Source organism: Capra hircus, chromosome 12 (assembly GCF_001704415.2).
Source record: "Capra hircus breed San Clemente chromosome 12, ASM170441v1, whole genome shotgun sequence".
In the NCBI taxonomy this organism is placed as follows: domain Eukaryota; kingdom Metazoa; phylum Chordata; class Mammalia; order Artiodactyla; family Bovidae; genus Capra; species Capra hircus.
The window spans coordinates 15,632,732-15,652,334 of record NC_030819.1 but is presented as its reverse complement, the minus strand read 5'-3'; the positions used below and the strand labels follow the sequence as shown (position 1 = coordinate 15,652,334).

The window sequence follows — 19,603 nt, the reverse complement described above, 5'->3', positions numbered from 1 at the left end:
TTTTTATTAGCCAGGTCTACCTGCTAATATTTTGATTATTAGTCTTCCCCTAGAAATCTTTCCATATCTGCACATGCACAATTTTTTTTTAATTATAGCTCATTTTTTTTTAGACTTGATTTTTATTGGAGTAAGTTGCTTAACCATGTTGTGTTAGTTATGCACTGCAATGAGACACCAGCTCACACATGGGAAACAAAAGGAAGAAACAATAGTGTTGGCAAGGATGTGGAGAAACTGGAGCTCTGCACACTGGCGGGTGGGGTTGCAAAATGGTGCATCACAAAGGACAAAGATTTTATGATTTGATTTACGTGAAGTCCTCAGAGCAGTCAAATTCAAAGAGAAACAAAGTGGCCTCGTGGTTGCCAGGAGCTGGGGGCAAGGGAAGTGGGGAGTTAGTGTTTGATAGCACACCAGTACAGGATGAAAAGTGTGCTGGAAACTGGTTGCATGGTAATGTGAAGATAGTTACCAATAATGAACTGTGTGCTTGAAAAATCATCAAGATAGTAAATTTTATGTTGTGTGCATTTCCCACAGTTTAAAAAAATGTAATGCAAAACAAAAATGGCACCTGATGTGCCTTATTTGGAAGTGTTCCTGTGTTAGAGTCTAGACTTTGCCACTTCCTGGTTATATGACTGTGAACCAGCCACATAACCTCTCAGTATTGGCCTTGGGAAAGTGGGGTGAAGACCTGGAGAGAACACCTCCCTGGGATGCTGAGAGGGTCGGTGATGCTCTGAACAGGGCAAAGTCCCCCCAGACAAAGAGCAGTCATCACCACCACAGAGTGCTCCAGTAATCCCATGTGGTCCCCAGTAGAAAGCCTCTGATAACTTTGATAGATGAGGTTACAACAGCAGCAGCCCCCAACAGGCAGAAGAGGGACTCCTCTCCTTTCCTGGCAAGGATGCAGGCAATGAAAAGCCATGACTCTGTAAGAGCCCTCCCAACCTCCTCTTCCCCTCTGTAAAAGTGCTCTCCGGCTGTGGCACTTTGGGGACTTAAACTTGGCTCTCCACAAATGTAGACCTCAAACTGCCATTCTCTGCTGATTCTGAATAAGCCCATCTTTGCTGAAGAAATATCTGACAGTCTATTTGTTTCAGGTCAACAGAGGGTAGGGAATCAACACACTGGGGGACCCATGGAAGACTCCGGGTGGAAAATTATCCACTTGCTACCTCTGAAAGGACACTAGTGTCAGGCTGATCAGGTGCAGAACTACAAAGACCAAAAAAATCAAGAGTAAACTACAGGAGATAAACTTAAATGTGTTAGGTAGTTTGTTTTGCTGTAAGGACATACCAGTAAATTTGACTATACCTTTGGGATGTTCTATTTCTTGCTTGAGGCTGTGGTTATTGTATAAAGTTACCAAAACTCATCAAACTAAACATTCCCTGGGAACAGGTCAAGGTCAGAGAAAGCGCCCTGGAGAGCTCACCCAGCCTCCATCTACAGTGTGTGGATTTCTGACTGTTAATGAAGAATAACAGGTGGTATTCTGAAAATGGTGCAAAGAATCATAGTTTGAAATTAATTTCTATCCATTCACAATCGATAGTTACTGAGGGCCTAGCAGGACAAACCTCCCTAAATGATCTCAGCACTCGGCCAGTTCACATCCCCCCTCATGTCATCAGCTTCTCTGAAAATTGTCTCCAGAGAGTCTGTCTCGATACCAAACAGTTTCCACATCTACACTCACTTTGCAAGGGGACAGTTCACTGACAGAGACATGGCCAATGTCAGGGGAGCAAGGATTTAACAGCTTCCTGATGGGCCAAATGCATCTGGTCCGAGACCCTGCCCCATCCTCATCCCTGGGGACAGGTCCTGCACTCACCCCCAACCTGCTGGCCTCTGGGACGAGGGTGAAGAGAAATGCAGAGCTCACCCCAGAGGCTGCAGTAAGGACAGAGTCTCAAAGGACCGGACAGTCCAGTCCCCAGCTGCACATGCTTCATTAACCATGTTTCTTATTTCCAATAGTGAGGAATAAGAAAAAGTCAGTAAACCATAATGGGAGAATGGACTGTTTTAGGAAAAAATGGGGCCTATCCTATATCAAAAACTAAAAAAAAAAAAAATTCTAGCTGCCTTTACTGTTAGAAATAAAATTAGAAGAAATCTGTAATAAAACACTGAGATTTAGATGACTTGAGGATATACTACAGAAGATATACTACAAAAGCAGCAGGAGAAATGAAAAAGAAAAGCTTGATTTTATTTAATGATATATAATTTTAAACCTCTAAAGAACAAATGAAAATCTGAAAAAGTATTATGTGCATGATTACAACTTATTTCAAAAATATAAATGCTCTATAGAAAATATATTAATAGACATTTGAAGAAAGACAAATGATCAAGAGACATAAAAAGTGTTCCATCTTTACAAATCAAATGGCAACCCACTCTTGTATTCTTTCCTGGAAAATCCCAGGGACAGAGGAGTCTGACAGGCTATAGTCCATAGGGTTGCAAAGAGTCTAACAGGACTGAATGACTAAGCATGCATAAGTCAAATAAATTCAAATTAAAACTCCTTGAATTATTTTTAACTTTAGGCCCAGAAAAACTATAATTCAGGTACTCAAAGTTGACAATGAAATAAGCTCACAAAGAGCTGTTAAGAAGGCAGATTAATCTGAACCTAACGGAAAACAATTCAGCCCTTATTCTACTTCTGGGAATTTGGAAAAAGGAAAGATGCATCAAAATATATGATCATAGATGTGCATCACATCCTAATTAGCAATAAACTGCATTAAACAAAAGTGAAAGACTGCATACATTTCAATTAAATACCACATTCTGACAGAAACAGACTCAGACTTTAGAGAATGAACTTATGGCTGTCAGGAAGAGTAAAGGGGGAAAGGGATAGTTAGAGAGTTTGGTAGGGACATGTACATACCGCTGTATTTAGGATGGAGATTCATGGGGTCGCAAAGAGTTGGACACGACTGAGTGACTGAACTCAACCAACAAGAACCTACTGTATTGGACAGGGAACTGCTCAATGTTATGCGGCAGCTTGGATGGGAGGGGCTTTGAGGGAGAATGGATACACGTGTGTGTATGCCTCAGTCCCTTTGCCGTCCTCCTGAAACTATCACGTTGTCCGTTGGATATACTCCTTTACAAAATAAAAAGTTTAATTAAAATATAAATACCACATTTTGAACATTACTTAATGCTATAAATAAATGTTAAACTTTCCCATCGAAAGTTAGGAAGGAATCTGGATCCAAAGATATTTTGATGTTGAGTATCTTTTCCTCTTCAAGCAGAATTTTAAAAAGGTTCTTTGTGGGCTTCCTTGTTGCTCAGGTGGTAAAAAATCTGGCTGTAATGCAGGAGAACCTAGTTCAATCCCTGAGTCAGAAAAATCCCCTGGAGAAGGGAATGGCTACCCACTCCTGTATTCTTGCCTCGAGAATTTTATGGACAGACCATGGGGTCACAAAGAGTTGGACACAACTGAGTGACTAATGCTTTCACTCTGGGGCAAGATGTCATCATCTGGGTAAGTCCCAGTGATGATTCCCTGAGCATTTTCTGTAGGGGACAACTGTGGAATAAATCACCCAACATGTGTCAAACCTGCTTAGTGGTAAAGCTCCTAGATGTGCACCATTGTTTTGGAAGGTAACTGAGACCTAGAGATCATGGAGCTGCTGAACTGGAGTGGAGACATGGAGCAGAGGACAGCTGAGGCCCTGGGTGCTCAGCACCACATCTGGGACTAGAGTCCAGTCTTCTGACTCCTGGACCAGGGCACCAAGATACCCAGATTAGCAAAATCTGAAGTTCAGTCTATCTTATTGCTTCTTTAATGAGTCATGGATATTCATACATTCAACAAATAGTTCTTGAACATCTGTACCCATGTTGTCATAGGAATAACAGGAGAGAAGAAATGTGATCTCTTTCGTTGCTGTTATTCAGTTACTCAGCCATGTCCGACTTTGTGACCCCATGAACCAGCACACCAGGCTTCCTTGTCCTTTACTCTCTCCCATAGTTTGCTCAACTTCATGTCTATTGAGCTGGTGATGTTATCTAACCATCTCATCTTCTGCTCTCCTCTCCTCCTTTTGCCTTCAATCTTTCCCAGCATCTGAGTCTTTTCCAATCAGTCAGCTCTTTGCATCAGGTTGGCCAAAGTATTAGAACTTCAGCATCAGGCCTTCCAATGAATATTCAGGGTTGATTTCCTTTAGGACTGACTGGTTTGATCTCTATCCACAGGTTATTATGGTCTGGCCTTGGAAATTTCCTTACCCTGGCACATAAGTAAAATGGTGTTTACCAATGGACTATCTTTGCATTCTAACTACTATCATTTAAATAATGCATAATCAATCTGAAGAGGTTTTTTGGTGGGATCATCTGTACAGTTACTGTTATTTTTCCCTTTATAATAAATAATTGCAGAGAGATAAATTGTGATTATGTAAATATCATCTTCTACTTCAAGCTTTCACACACTTTTTTTTAATTTCCATTGATGATTTTCTGACTTGATCCCTTTTTTCTGAATTGTTAAACATTTTTATTGGGCAGACTTATAACTTTACAGGACATGCAGTGTAAAATATCAGTAAGCATATAAAATTTCAGCAGTCTTTTGGACCAGCACTTGATTTGCACCTGGGACTAAGCATCTATCTAGATCAGACATGTCTTGGGACACATAGTTTACAAATTGAATCACAAAACAATTTCCCAAGGGCTTTTCCTCATATAAAGAAAAAAATATCTTATACTTGAAAATTATTCAGTATAGTACATTTTCAGTTATGTACACAGCTTAAAAGTAACTGATTACTCCTTTTATATTTGTTTGGATTTGTTTGCAAGAGCTTACCTTTCTCTCCTGTTTACGTAGCACTATGGATTCATGGATTCTTTCATTATTTACTGGGTTAAGGTTCATTGCCATTTGATTGTTTTGATGCTCTAAGTATCCCAGATTTGTCTAGTAAGAGCCATTTGAGCTTCTCTGTCCTTCTACACATCCTCATCATTCCTTGAGTGCTTCCTTATTTTATGGCACAAGATGTCCCAGACCCATCTTGGACTTTCTCTGCCTGTTGGTCTTGGCCTGTAGAAAGTGAGGCTTTTTCCAGGGTTGCCTGGGACTGTGCTCACCAAGGCTCATACTAGTTATGCACAGCCCCCACAGAAATTCTCCTTTTGCAGCCACTGTTGTGTCTGGACTGGCCCTTGTGTTTCTTAGGATTGTGAGACACGTCTCAGAAACAACCATCAGTTCAGTTCAGTTCAGTTCAGTCTCTCAGTCGTGTCCGATTCTTTGTGACCCCATGAATCACAGCACGCCAGGCCTCCCTGTTCATCACCAACTCCCGGAGTTCACTCAGACTCAAGTCCGTCGAGTCCATGATGCCATCCAGCCATCTCATCCTCAGTCATCCCCTTCTCCTCCTGCCCCCAATCCCTCCCAGCATCAGGGTCTTTTCCAATGAGTCAACTTTTCACATGAGATGGCCAAAGTACTGGAGTTTCAGCTTTAGCATCATTCCTTCCAAAGAAATTTCAGGCTTGATCTTCAGAATGGACTGGTTGGATCTCCTTGCAGTCCAAGGGACTCTCAAGAGTCTTCTCCAACACCACAGTTCAAAAGCATCAATTCTTTGGCACTCAGCCTTCTTCACAGTCCAAATCTCACATCTATACATGACTACTGGAAAAAAACATAGCCTTGAATAGAAGGATGTTAGTTGGCAAAGTAATATCTCTGCTTTTGAATATACTATCTAGGTTAGTCATAACTTTTCTTCCAAGGAGTAAGCGTCTTTTAATTTCATGGCTGCAATCACCATCTGCAGTGATTTTGGAGCCCAAAAATATAAAATCTGACACTGTTTCCACTGTTTCCCCATCTATTTCCCATGGAGTGATGGGACCGGATGCCATGATCTTCATTTTCTGAATGTTGAGTTTTAAGCCAGCTTTTTCACTCTCCTCTTTCACTTTCATCAAGAGGCTTTTTAGCTCCTCTTCACTTTCTGTCATAAGGGTGGTGTCATCTGCATATATGAGGTTATTGATATTTCTCCCAGCTATCTTGATTTCAGCTTGTGTTTCTTCTAGTCCAGAGTTTCTCATGCCATACTCTGCATAGAAGTTAAAGAAGCAGGGTGACAATATACAGCCTTGATGTACTCCTTTTCCTATTTGGAACCAGTCCGTTGTTCCATGTCCAGTTCTAAGTGTTGCTTCCTGACCTGCATACAAATTTCTCAAGACGCAGGTCAGGTGGTCTGGTATTCCCATCTCTTTCAGAAATTTCCACAGTAGATTGTGATCCACACAGTCAAAGGCTTTGGCATAGTCAATAAAGCAGAAATAGATGTTTTTTTCTGGAACTCTCTTGCTTTTTCCATGATCCAGTGGATGTTGGCAATTTGATCTCTGGTTCCTCTGCCTTTTCTAAAACCAGCTTGAACATCAGGGAGTTCACAGTTCACATATTGCTGAAGCCTGGCTTGGAGAACTTTGAGCATTACTTTACTATCATATGAGATGAGTGCAATTGTGCGGTAGTTTGAGCATTCTTTGGCATTGCCTTTCTTTGGAATTGGAATGAAAACTGACCTTTTCTAGTCCTGTGGCCACTGCTGGGTTTTCCAAATTTGCTGCCATATTGAGTGCAGCACTTTCACAGCATCATTTTCAGGATTTGAAACAGCTCAACTGGAATTCCATCACCTCCACTAACTTTGTTCATAATAATGCTTTCTAATGCCCACTTGACTTCACATTCCAAGATGTCTGGCTCTAGATTAGTGATCACATCATCATGATTATCTGGGTCGTGAAGATCTTTTTTGTATAGTTCTTCCATGTATTCTTGCCACCTCTTCTTAATATCTTCTGCTTCTGTTAGGTCCATACCATTTCTGTCCTTTATCGAGCCTGTCATTGCATGAAATGTTCCCTTGGTATCTCTAATTTTCTTGAAGAGATCTCTAGTCCTTCCCATTCTGTTCTTTTCCTCTATTTCTTTGCATTGATCGCTGAAGAAGGCTTTCTTATCTCTTCTTGCTATCCTTTGGAACTCTGCATTCAGATGCTTATATCTTTTCTTTTCTCCTTTGCTTTTCACCTCTCTTCTTTTCACAGGTATTCGTAAGGCCTCCCCAGACAGCCATTTTGCTTTTTTGCATTTCTTTTCCATGGCGATGGTCTTGATCCCTGTCTCCTGTACAATGTCACGAACCTCATTCCATAGTTCATCAGGCACTCTATCTATCATATCTAGGCCCTTAAATCTATTTCTCACTTCCACTGTATAATCATAAGGGATTTGATTTAGGTCATACCTGAATGGTCTAGCGGTTTTCCCTACTTTCTTCAATTTAAGTCTGAATTTGGTAATAAGGAGTTCATGATCTGAGCCACAGTCAGCTCCTGGTCTTGTTTTAGTTGACTGTATAGAGCTTCTCCATCTTTGGCTGCAAAGAATATAATCCAACTGATTTTGGTGTTGACCATGTGGTGATGTCCATGTGTAGAGTCTTCTCTTGTGTTGTTGGAAGAGGGTGTTAGAAAGTGGTCCACTGGAGAAGTGAATGGCAAGCCACTTCAATATTCTTGCCTTGAGAACCCCATGAACAGTATGAAAAGGCAAAATGATAGGATACCAAAAGAAGAACTCCCCAGGTCATTAGTGCCCAATATGCTACTGGAGATCAGTGGAGAAATAATTCCAGAAAGAATGAAGGGATGGAGCCAAAGCAAAAACAATACCCAGTTGTGCATGTGACTGGTGATAGAAGCAAGATCCGATGCTGTAAAGAGCAATATTGCCTAGGAACCTGGAATGTCAGGTCCATGAATCAAGGCAAACTGGAAGTGGTCAAACAAGAGATGGCAAGGGTGAATGTCGACATTCTAGGAATCACCAAACTAAAATGGACTGAAATGGGTGAATTTAACTCAGATGACCATTATATCTACTACTGTGGGCAGGAATCCCTCAGAAGAAATGGAGTAGCCATCATGGTCAACAGAAGAGTCTGAAATGCAGTACTTGGATGCAATCTCAAAAATGACAGAATGATCTCTGTTCTTTCCCAAGGCAAACCATTCAATATCACAGTTATCCAAGTCTATGCCCCAATCAGTAATGCTGAAGAAGCTGAAGTTGAACGGTTTTATGAAGACCTACAAGACCTTTTAGAACTAACACCCAAAAAAGATGTCCTTTTCATTATAGGGGGCTGGAATGCTAAAGTAGGAAGTCAAGAAACACCTGGAGTAACAGGCAAATTTGGCCTTGGAATGCAGAATGAAGCAGGGCAAAGACTAATAGAGTTTTGCCAAGAAGATGCACTGGTCATAGCAAACAACCATCAGGAACTTTGAAATACCAAGTCGTACCACTCACATGCCCTGGAGGGTGCAAGGCACCCCTGCGGTGACACAGTGAGGTCCTGGGTAGAGAGTGAGAGCTCATGAGCAAGCTTGGACTTGGGATTCTGCCCTTTTGAGGTTGAGAGTGGGGTGTCTAGGATTTTAAATGTTCACTCTTTATTGATGAATTTAAAAAATGAGAGTGGGAATTAAAGCACGGGAAAGGAGAAGCAAGCAGTCAGTGAGACGGTCTGTTATCAGGTCAGCCAGAGCTTTCTGAAAGCAGGAACTTCATGGGTGGGGTGGCCTGGCTCTTTATCTCACTGTGTAGCTGTCACGTGTTCACCAGAGATGGATGTCTTTGGCATGGATATCTCCAAAGCTTCATGTCAGGCACTTCTATTACAGTAAAAAAAAAAAAAAAAAACAAAAAAAAAAAAAACAAAAAACAAACCCCCACACACACAAAACAGAATTATCAGTGTTAACGCACACAGCCCCAACCTTGGAACCAGCCATTTCTTCAGTTGGTTCTTTTTTGGGAAGAAGGATATTAAAAAGCCAAGGCCTGGATGAAGGGGGCCAAAAGACACAAACTTCCATTATAAAATAAGTTATACAGTAAGATTAACTATAGTCACCAGACTGCACGTTACATTCTTGTGAAAGTGAAAGTCCCTCTGTCGTGTTGGACTCTTTGTGACCCCATGGACTATACAGTTCATGGAATTCCCACCTGCAATGTGAGAGACCAGAGTTTGATCCCTGGGTTGGGAAGATCCCCTGGAAAAGGAAAAGGCTACCCACTGCAGTATTCTGGCCTGGAGAATTCCATGAACTGTATTGTCCACGAGGTCTCAAAGAGTTGGACGCAACTGAGCAACTTTCACTTTCATGAAGGTATAATGTCCAGTCTGGTGACTATAGTTAATCCAACTGTATTGAATACTTGAAAGGTAATAAGACCAGTACACTTTAAAAGTCCTTCCCACAAGAAAAAAAAAAATGTAATTGTGTATGTTAAACAAAACTCCAAGAATCAGGGGCTAGAATGCTCTTTGCTACCAGTGTGTCATTGCTTCCAGGGCCTCTCAGCCTACAGAGTTAGGGAGTGTGTATGTATCTGTGTGTGAGTGTGTAAACACATGTCTAATTATTCCATCATATCTCTATATATTTAAAATATAGTTTTTTTAAAAACAAAGCTCATCACTGTAGATTCTAATTAGAGCTGTGTAATTTAGATATGTGTCACTGCCCTTTTAATTTTTAACAGGTGGCTAAACCCCTTGTTTAAAATTGGTTATGAACGGAAATTAAAACAAGATGACTTGTACACAGTGCTTCCAGAAGATCGCTCCCAGCATCTTGGAGAAGAGCTGCAAGGGTGAGCACAGACATCAGAGAGAAGGGGAGGGAGAGTGAGAATTTCCATGTGGGGCTAAAGGTGTGCGGGGTCTTTGCTTCCTCTGGGTTCTTCTGAGCCTCCTCCGCTGACATTGCACACTCACCCCTTCAAGCTGACCCCAGGCTTAGCCCACTTTGGAGGCTGGGGGAGCCCGTGTTCCCGCCTAGCTCTGTCCCCGGATGTAGGGTCCCTGGAGGAGGGTGTCTGCCCTCTTGAGCTGTTCATGACCTGTGAATCCAGCAAATTATGGCAGGAACTTGTTTCCAGAATCTGGAACTTCTCCCTCAAAGCCTGGTCTGGTGCTTTTTCAGGTGCTTTGGTCTACACTGCTCATCCTTCAGGAGCCCTGTGAGCAATTAGCCATCATTTATGGGGCAGCCGCAGAGCGCCCTGTAGTAAAGGCTTCTGCTCCGCCCTCCCCCTTTTTACCTGAGCAGGGCTATTCTTTACTGTGCTTTGTTTCTCATCACAGGTACTGGAATCAAGAAGTTTCGAGAGCCAAGAAAGACGCACGGGAGCCCTCTTTAATGAAAGCAATCGTCAAGTGTTACTGGAAATTCTATTTCGTTTTGGGGCTACTTATGTTTCTCGAGGTAAAAGCTTTTCCATGCTGTGCATTGCTTCTCAGTGTATGCAGATCATTGCTGATATGGATGAGATGGTGGGGAGAGAGGACAGTGGTTTAAGGTCTGAAGATAAAACTTGTCTGTGAATCATGATGTAGTTCAGCGGTTGTATTTACTTTTAGAATGGAGAGGTGCTTAAAGACAAATGCTCCAGGGGATTACTATTGGGTTGGCAAAAAAAATTCTTTCAGGTTTCCCATACCAGCTTATGGCAAAACTTGAATGAACTTTTTGCCAAGCCAATATTTTTCTTTTAACCCATTAAAATATAGTATTGTGGAAGGATGGCACTATCAAGAAAAGACATTTTATACCATACTAGAAGGAAATGGCAACCCACTCCAGTATTCTTGCCTGGAAAATCCCATGGATGGAGAAGCCTGGTAGGCTACAGTCCATGGGGTCACAAAGAGTTGGACACGACTGAGTGACTTTACTTACTTAGGACATTGATAATGTTCAGTAAATGATATAAATGTCAACAGTTATCCTTGATTAGCTCTAGTAATTTTCTGGTGGAGTCTTTAGGGTTTTCAATGTAGAGGATCATGTCATCTGCAAACAGTGAGACTTTTACTTCTTTTCCAATTTGGATTCCTTTTATTTCTTTTTCTGCTCTGATTGCTATGGCCAAAACTTCCAGAACTATGTTAAACAGTAGTGGTGAAAGTGGGCACCCTTGTCTTGTTCCTGACTTTAGGGGAAATGCTTTCAATTTTTTACCATTGAAGATAATGTTCGCTGTGGGTTTGTCATATATAGCTTTTATTATGTTGAGATATGTTCCTTCTATTCCTGCTTTCTGGAGAGTTTTTATCATAAATGGATGTTGAATTTTGTCAGAGGCTTTCTCTGCATCTATTGAGATAATCATATGGCTTTTATTTTTCAATTTGTTAATGTGGTGTATTACATTGATTGTTTTGTGGATAATGAAGAATCCTTGCATCCCTGGGATAAAGCCCACTTGGTCATGGTGTATGATCTTTTATAAAATCAACACACAGAAATCCCTTGCATTCCTACACACTAATAATGAGAAAATAGAAAAAGAAATTAAGGAAACAATTCCATTCACCATTGCAACGAAAAGAATAAAATACTTAGGAATATATCTACCTAAAGAAACCAAAGACCTATGTATAGAAAACTATAAAACACTGGTGAAAGAAACCAAAGAGGACACTAATAGATGGAGAAATATACCATGTTCATGGATTGGAAGAATCAATATAGTGAAAATGAGTACACTACCCAAAGCAATCTATAGATTCAGTGCAATCCCTATCAAGCTACCAGCGGTATTTTCCACAGAACTAGAACAAATAATTTCACAAGTTGTATGGAACTACAAAAAACCTTGAATAGCCAAAGTAATCTTGAAAAATAAGAATGGAACTGGAGGAATCAACCTCCTTGACTTCAGCCTCTACTACAAAGCCACAGTCATCAAGAGAGTATAGTGCTGGCACAAAGACAGTAATACAGATCAATGGAACAAAATAGAAAGCCCAGAGATAAATCCACACATCTATGGCCACCTTATCTTCGACAAAGGAGGCAAGAATATACAATGTATTAAAAACAATCTCTTTAACAAGTGGTGCTGGGAAAACTGTTTAACCACTTGTAAAAGAATGAAATTAGAACACTTTCTAACACCATATACAAAAATAAACTAAAAATGGATTAAAGATCTAAACCAGAAACTGTAAAACTCCTAGAGGAGAACATAGGCAAAACACTCTCCGACATAAATCACAGCAGGATCCTCTATGACTCTCCTCCCAGTATACTGGAAATAAAAGCAAAAATAAACAAATGGGACCTAATTAAAGTTAAAAGCTTCTGCACAACAAAGGAAACTATAAGCAAGGTGAAAAGACAGCCTTCGGAATGGGAGAAAATAATAGCAAATGAAGCAATTGACAAACAACTAATCTCAAAAATATACAAGCAACTCCTGCATCTCAATTCCAGAGAAATAAACGACCAATCCAAAAATGGGCCAAAGAACTAAGTAGACATATGGATGGCTAACAAACACATGAAAAGATGCTCAACATCACTCATTATCAGAGAAATGCAAATCAAAACCACAATAAGGTACCATTTCATGCCAGTCAGAATGGCTGTGATCCAAAAGTCTACAAGCAATAAATGCTGGAGAGGGTGTGGAGACAAGGGAACCCTCTTACACTGTTGGTGGGAATGCAAACTAGTACAGCCACTATGGAGAACAGTGTGGAGATTCCTTAAAAAAACTGGAAATAGAACTGCCTTATGACCCAGCAATTGCACTGCTGGGCATACACACAGAGGAAACCAGAATTGAAAGAGACACGCGTACCCCAATGTTCATCGCAGCACTGTTTATAATAGCCAGGACATGGAAGCAACCTAGATGTCCATCAGCAGATGAATGGCTAAGAAAGTAGTGGTACATATACACAATGGAGTATTACTCAGCCATTAAAAAGAATACATTTGAATCAGTTCTAATGAGGTGGATGAAACTGGAGCCGATTATACAGAGTGAAGTAAGCCAGAAATAAAGACACCAATACAGAATACTAACGCATATATATGGAATTTAGAAAGATGGTAATGATAACCCTGTATGCGAGACAGCAAAAGAGACACAGATGTATAGAACAGTCTTTTGGACTCTGTGGGAGAGGGAGAGGGTGGGATGATTTGGGAGAATGGCATTGAAACATGTATAATATCATATAAGAAATGAATCGCCAGTCCAGATTCGATGCATGATACAGGATGCTTGGGGCTGGTGCACTGGGATGACCCAGAGGGATGGTACGGGGAGGGAGGTGGGAGGGGGATTCAGGATGGGGAACACGTGTACACCCTTGGCAGATTCATGTTGATGTATGACAAAATCAATACAATATTGTGAAGTTAAAAAAAAAGTTTTCCTTGAGAAAAAGAAGATCCTAAAACCTCAAGGAATATGTGCCTCCTGGTATGGAGGAAGTAAACTTGGACCTGAGCCCAAAACCTAAGACATTTTATAATCACTCAGCAAGCAATTGTTAACTTGGCCAGGACACATCTGATAAATTCTTTCCTAAGAAGGAATCATAGCTTCTCCTGTTCCAGTGGAACAGGACCCAGGGCAGGAGCTGCCAGAGCTCCAAGAGCACACCCTTCCCTGGGCTGCTCCCTCCTCATGGGCCAGGTCACCTGAGTCAGAGACCCGCATGGGGAGGAGCTTCAGCTTCACCATGAATCGTGGAGAATCCATGTACCATCAGTGCTAGTTTCAGTCCTGGCTGTGGGGGTGGTTTGCTGGTTGAAGGGAGAGTCTTGGTATCCTGGAATTGGCAGAGAGTGTAGGAGGGGATGTGCAGGAGAAAACCAAGGCAGAAAGCTGTGAGGTCAGTGAGCTCCATGACCCTGAAGATCCTGAGTCAAGGCCCCCCAGAAGACAGTCCACCTGGGGACACAGTGCTGTCAGCCCCCTGTTCTGGCTGAGCCTGCTGGAGGTCTGCTGCAGACCCCCCTGGGTGGCTCATGCTCTCCGTGGTCCCTTAGAACTGCCTAAGGACATGGGCGGCCTGTGCATGTCTGAGGGCAGGCTGGATGGAAGATGCAGTTGCTGTGAAAGGGGTGTTTTAGGTGGAGAAGGTGTGAGCTGTCTTCAGTCCATTGTGTTGGGGGTGAGGTGGGTGGGCCAGGCGGTTTACAGGTGGGTGGCATGGCTTTTGTTTAAAGGCTGTGCTGTATTGAAGGGCACTGTGGGCACTGGGCAGCTGGGCAGGTGAAGTCCACCCCACACAACTGGAGAGACAGAGAATCTGTCAGCTCCCAGGTGACTGGGTCAGGAAGTCAGATTTGGGACCTGAATGAGGGTAGAGTTCAGGTGTCCATGTCCCCTGGGTGCCAGATTTGACTAGGATGTTGATGCTAGAAGCAACATCATGCTGTGTTCAGATAGACCAGGAGCCCTTTAACCTTCCCCTCATTACCATCCTTAAGTGGTGATAATTTTAGATAGCACAAGATCTAAACTCAGCATAGGACTCTCTAAAACATGAACACATTTACTTTGTGACCTCCTGCCCTCTTTTAATTCTTCTGGTGCACAGAACGACTCATGGGTTACCCATGGTTCCCAGACAGTGCTGTGACCAACCACAGCACAGGCACTCTGGGCAGCACTAGTGGGAAGAGGCAGGGTGATGCTAGTCCAGGGTGAGGCTTTAAGGGTTAGGATTTCGAAGTGTGAAACCTCTGTCCTGTGAGAATTGAGGAGTGATCACAATGCTTGGGGAAGCCAGTACCAGGCTAATGTTCAACCTGGAGCACGTGCAAGTCCCCCCTAATTAGAACAGAACAGGCAGCGAGTTCCCAGCACCTTGACCCCTGTGTGCACCCCCATGGGGACCTTGGGTGAGGAGAAGGAGAATAGGTCTCCTCCTGCCCGGGGCCCTCAGGGTGGAGAGGAGGATCCTAAAGACTCTTCCTGGACCAGAGACACAGAGACCACCTCCCCAGGTCATCAGGGCTTCTCTCTGAGAGGTGAGGTTTTCACCTGCTGGTGTGTAAATGCGGTGACCTTGAAGAGCCTCAGTGGGTTCACTCACTCCCGACCCTGGGAACCTTAGAAATGGCTTGCCTCATCTAATCACTGACCTTTATCCAAGGCCACTTTTGCTGGTTGTCTCTGTTTTAGGTAGAGGCTATAGGAAGATACATATTTGTATAAGTCTTCGATTTGGAGCTCAACTGATGGGCAGGAAGTAAGGAGAATCATCTGAGTCCCAAAGTGGGCTTTGTGCCTCGACTCAGGGCTGGTTTCCCAAGAGCTAAGTGGTCTTTGCATTTATTTCCCAACTCTTTCTTCCATGTATCCCTCACTTCTGCTCGACCTGGGAGGCTGAGGAGTGGCTGCTGGTGGCAGAGATACTGTGGGCTCAGAGCAACCACTGAGGACCACACAGCAAGGGAGAGGAGGAGGGGGCACTGAGCCAAGCAGCCAGGGACCTGCAGAGCAGACCTGTCTTGCTGATTCTTGAGAGCATAGCATTAGCCATCAGATGTCAGTAATATCCACAGTGATGACCTTGAGGGTGGTGCTTTTCAATTCACTTTTAAAAAAAATGTATTTTTATTGTCTCATTGAAAACTTTTTTTAAAAAAATTGAAGTATGATTGACTTACAATATTATATTAGTTTCAAGTGTATAGCATAGTAATTCAATATTTTTGTACATTATAAAATGATCATGCTGATCAGTCTAGTTGCCCTCTGTCACCATACAAAGTTATTCCAATATTATTGACTGTATTTCCTATCTTGTACATTACATTCCCATAACTGGAAGTTTGTGCCTCTTAGTCTCCCTCACCTATTTCATTCATCCTCCAATCCCTCTAAATCCATTTTCTTTAATAAGTCAAGGAAATAGATGACTCCTTTTTAAAAAGATTGCTTTCATAATGGTGAAAAATTCAAAATTCTTCTTAGAAGTGAAACTTCTAATTACTGTCCAGAAAAGTTGATTTTTAGAAGTGACTCTTCTCAATAGTTCTTGTTCTGCTATGATGGCCTATAAACAGCAATGAGTTTTCTAAGCCCTTTGTGAAACCAAGCTCTGCCATTAAGGATAGGATAGATCTCTTCCCAGGACTCCTGTCTTTGTGCAAACTGTAGAAATCTTCGCTAATTTTTTGCTTTCTGATATGACAAGAAGTTTCTGGTTTATTGTTACACTCAAAAAAGCTGGGCATCTTAAGTACAAATTTGCCCCAGCCCTGGAGTCTCCATTTCTCCAAGCAGCCATGGCTCCTTCTAGTGGGAAATGGTATTTAGAGACTATTGTCTGGGCACTAGGGATGCTTGTTGCTGTTGAGTTGGCTACTGTTTCTCAGCTTTGTCATTGTACAGAGCTAGAATACCTTTTTTTAAAAATAGTAAACAGACCTTGAGTTTATATGGGTATTTCCAATCTAAACCAGATTCAGGACAATAGTATTTTTACTTTATCTTTTTACTCTTAGATGGTTATCTCTTTTCCTCTCATCATCTTTTCTCTTTTCTGCCATGCTTAATGTTGGCTCAGATGGTAAAGAGTCTGCCTGCAGTGTTGGAGACCTGGGTTCCATCCTTGGGTTCGGAAGGTCCCCTGGAGGAGGGCATGGCAAACCACTCCAGTATTCTTGTCTGGGAAATTCCATGGATAGGGGAGACTGGCAGGCTATAGTCCCTGGGGTCACAAAGAGTCAGACATGATTGAGCAACTTCAGTGAATTGCAGTTCTCAATGATACCGACATAATTATTCATTTAAAAATCTTTAAAAAAAATCTTATAATATCAACACTATTAACCATAATGTGACTTTTGGAAGTGTATTGTTGTTGTTGTTGCTGTTGATATTGTTCTTAGATAGACATATCACACAGGGAATGTGTTTTCAATTTTTTTTTAAAACCACTTTTAATAATTCGTTTTTATGTAATTGCCAGCCTACTGGATGGATATAGTTTTTGTTTCATTTTACTCTGAAATTTTAGGAATTGATTTTGAAAACTTGATTGTTTTATAACTACAATTCTGTATAATGTTTTCACAATTCCAAAGTCAAATCAACAGAAGAGGCTGTTTTAAAAGAAGACTGGTATCCTTGTTCCATTCTAATACTTCTCCCTCTTTAGATGTAACATTACAAATTTTGATTTATATTTTTATTTTGTAAGTACTGTATTTTATAAACATTTAATTTTTTCCTGTGGTTTCAAATGAAAGGTCTGAATTTCATCTTTGAAGTCTCAAGAGCTTGGGTTCATAAGGAATTTTCTTAGAAGTATGATATGTAACATGGAACTCAGGTTTAAACTTTCTGTGGTGCTTGTAAGTCCTTCAAAGCAGGTTCATGGCACCTCCAGGCCCAGATGCCCTGATGATGCAGGAGAATAGCTGATGCTTCCATGGGATTAGTTTCTATATCCAGAATCTTCCAGGGAGAGGGAACTTCAGAGTCCATCCTTAATCAGTTGAACCTAAACCAGTTTCTGGAGGCTTGCCTTCAGGTTTCAGAGTGCTCTTAATCCCTCCCAGGTGATGCTAAGGTGCAGTCAGGATGAAGACCACTTTGTCAGGAGGAGTGAAGTTATATTTAGAATCCTAGTGATTATGATTTTCCAAGAGTCATTTATTTTTCTCCTTAGCTCTGGATCTTTCTCAACTGTGCTGTCTGTCACCTGTTCCCCCATTTCTGAAGATAAATTGTCCCTTCATTTCTCCCACAAGCTCATTTTTTTCTGCTTATATATTTCACTCAAGCATTTTTTGTCTTTGTCTGATATAGGCTTTTTCTGTTTTCTGTGTTTTCTTAACTTTTCTCATGAAGCAGAGATGGTGAAGCTGGGTAAGAAACCTTTTAAGTATGTGTGGAAATGTAACAGAGAAACTATACTGAGTGGGGAATATTAGCACTTAACCCTGTGAAAATTTCCCCTAAGAAGCAGGAAATAGGGCCCAAAAGTCAAGTGCTATCAGGAGGCTGAATACAAAGGACTCCTCCGAGAAATGTCTGCTGCAGAGACTCAGATTCTTGTAGAACTTTGATCAAATGTTGTCATATTACATTAGACTCTTTTAAAAAAAATCTTTCATGGTTTCATAGTTGTGAAGAATTCCTATAAAGATATAAAAACTCTATTTTTCAATGGTTTGTGAAAAGAATATTCAAAAATCAGACTGATGTCGAAGATGAAGAGTTTGGGGGAACAATTTTTGATCTTGTGGCTGCCTATCCAGAAACTTTTCATTTGGTTAGTTTCAAGATTGATAGGGAATATTTTCTCAGTTGTTTTATTCCTCACTAGTTGAGGTGAGGATCAAGAATAGACAGAAGAGTAGAAGCTGTAGGCTATGGACTGGCATTACTCCTTAGTGAGTCTGCTCATCTGGGTTATTAAAGACTGTCTTTCAGGAGATAACCCTAGACGCTTAGGCAGTAATGACCTGCCTTTATTTTACACTCTTTTTTGCTGAATTTCTTGCATTTATTGATATTCTTTTAGATAGGTGACATTATTCTTACTCCTCCTGTAATTGAAACGATGTTATGATCAAATAGATGAGTAACAGACAGCTGAGTAACAGCCAACAAATGTCCGTCTAGTCAAAGCTGTGCTTTTATATGATATTATACATGTTTCAATGCCATTCTCCCAAATCATCCCACCCTCTCCCTCTCCCACAGAGTCCAAAAGACTGTTCTATACATCTGTGTCTCTTTTGCTGTCTCGCATACAGGGTCATCATTACCATCTTTCTAAATTCCATATATATGTGTCAGTATACTGTATTGGTGTTTTTCTTTCTGGCTTACTTCACTCTGTATAATCGGCTCCAGTTTCATCCACCTCATTAGAACTGATTCAAATGTATTCTTTTTAATGGCTGAGTAATACTCCATTGTGTATATGTACCACTACTTTCTTAGCCAGTCATCTGCTGATGGACATCTAGGTTGCTTCCATGTCCTGGCTATTATAAACAGTGCTGCGATGAACATTGGGGTACGCGTGTCTCTTTCAATTCTGGTTTCCTCTGTGTGTATGCCCAGCAGTGCAATTGCTGGGTCATAAGGCAGTTCTATTTCCAGTTTTTTAAGGAATCTCCACACTGTTCTCCATAGTGGCTGTACTAGTTTGCATTCCCACCAACAGTGTAAGAGGGTTCCCTTGTCTCCACACCCTCTCCAGCATTTATTGCTTGTAGACTTTTGGATCACAGCCATTCTGACTGGCATGAAATGGTACCTTATTGTGGTTTTGATTTGCATTTCTCTGATAATGAGTGATGTTGAGCATCTTTTCATGTGTTTGTTAGCCATCTGTATGTCTTCTTTGGAGAGATGTCTATTTAGTTCTTTGGCCCATTTTTGGATTGGTCGTTTATTTTTCTGGAATTGAGGTGCAGGAGTTGCTTGTATATTTTTGAGATTAGTTGTTTGTCAGTTGCTTCATTTGCTATTATTTTCTCCCATTCCGAAGGCTGTCTTTTCACCTTGCTTATAGTTTCCTTTTGGGAACATGTGTACACCTGTGGCAGATTCATGTTGATGTGTGGCAAAACCAATACAATGTTGTAAAGTAAAATAATAATAATAATAATAAAGCTGTGGTTTTTCCAGTTATGT

General features: G+C 41.3%; 1 protein-coding gene across 1 annotated transcript in view; it reads left to right on the top strand.

The window, feature by feature from the left end:
• Window positions 1-19,603, top strand: part of LOC102180841 (multidrug resistance-associated protein 4-like) — a 169,069-nt gene that overhangs the window by 3,892 nt on the left and 145,574 nt on the right. The window contains exons 2-3 of the mRNA XM_018056301.1: window positions 9,674-9,784; window positions 10,278-10,398. Of these exons, the coding sequence (XP_017911790.1) occupies window positions 9,674-9,784; window positions 10,278-10,398 (232 nt within the window). The remainder of the gene's footprint in view (window positions 1-9,673; window positions 9,785-10,277; window positions 10,399-19,603) is intronic.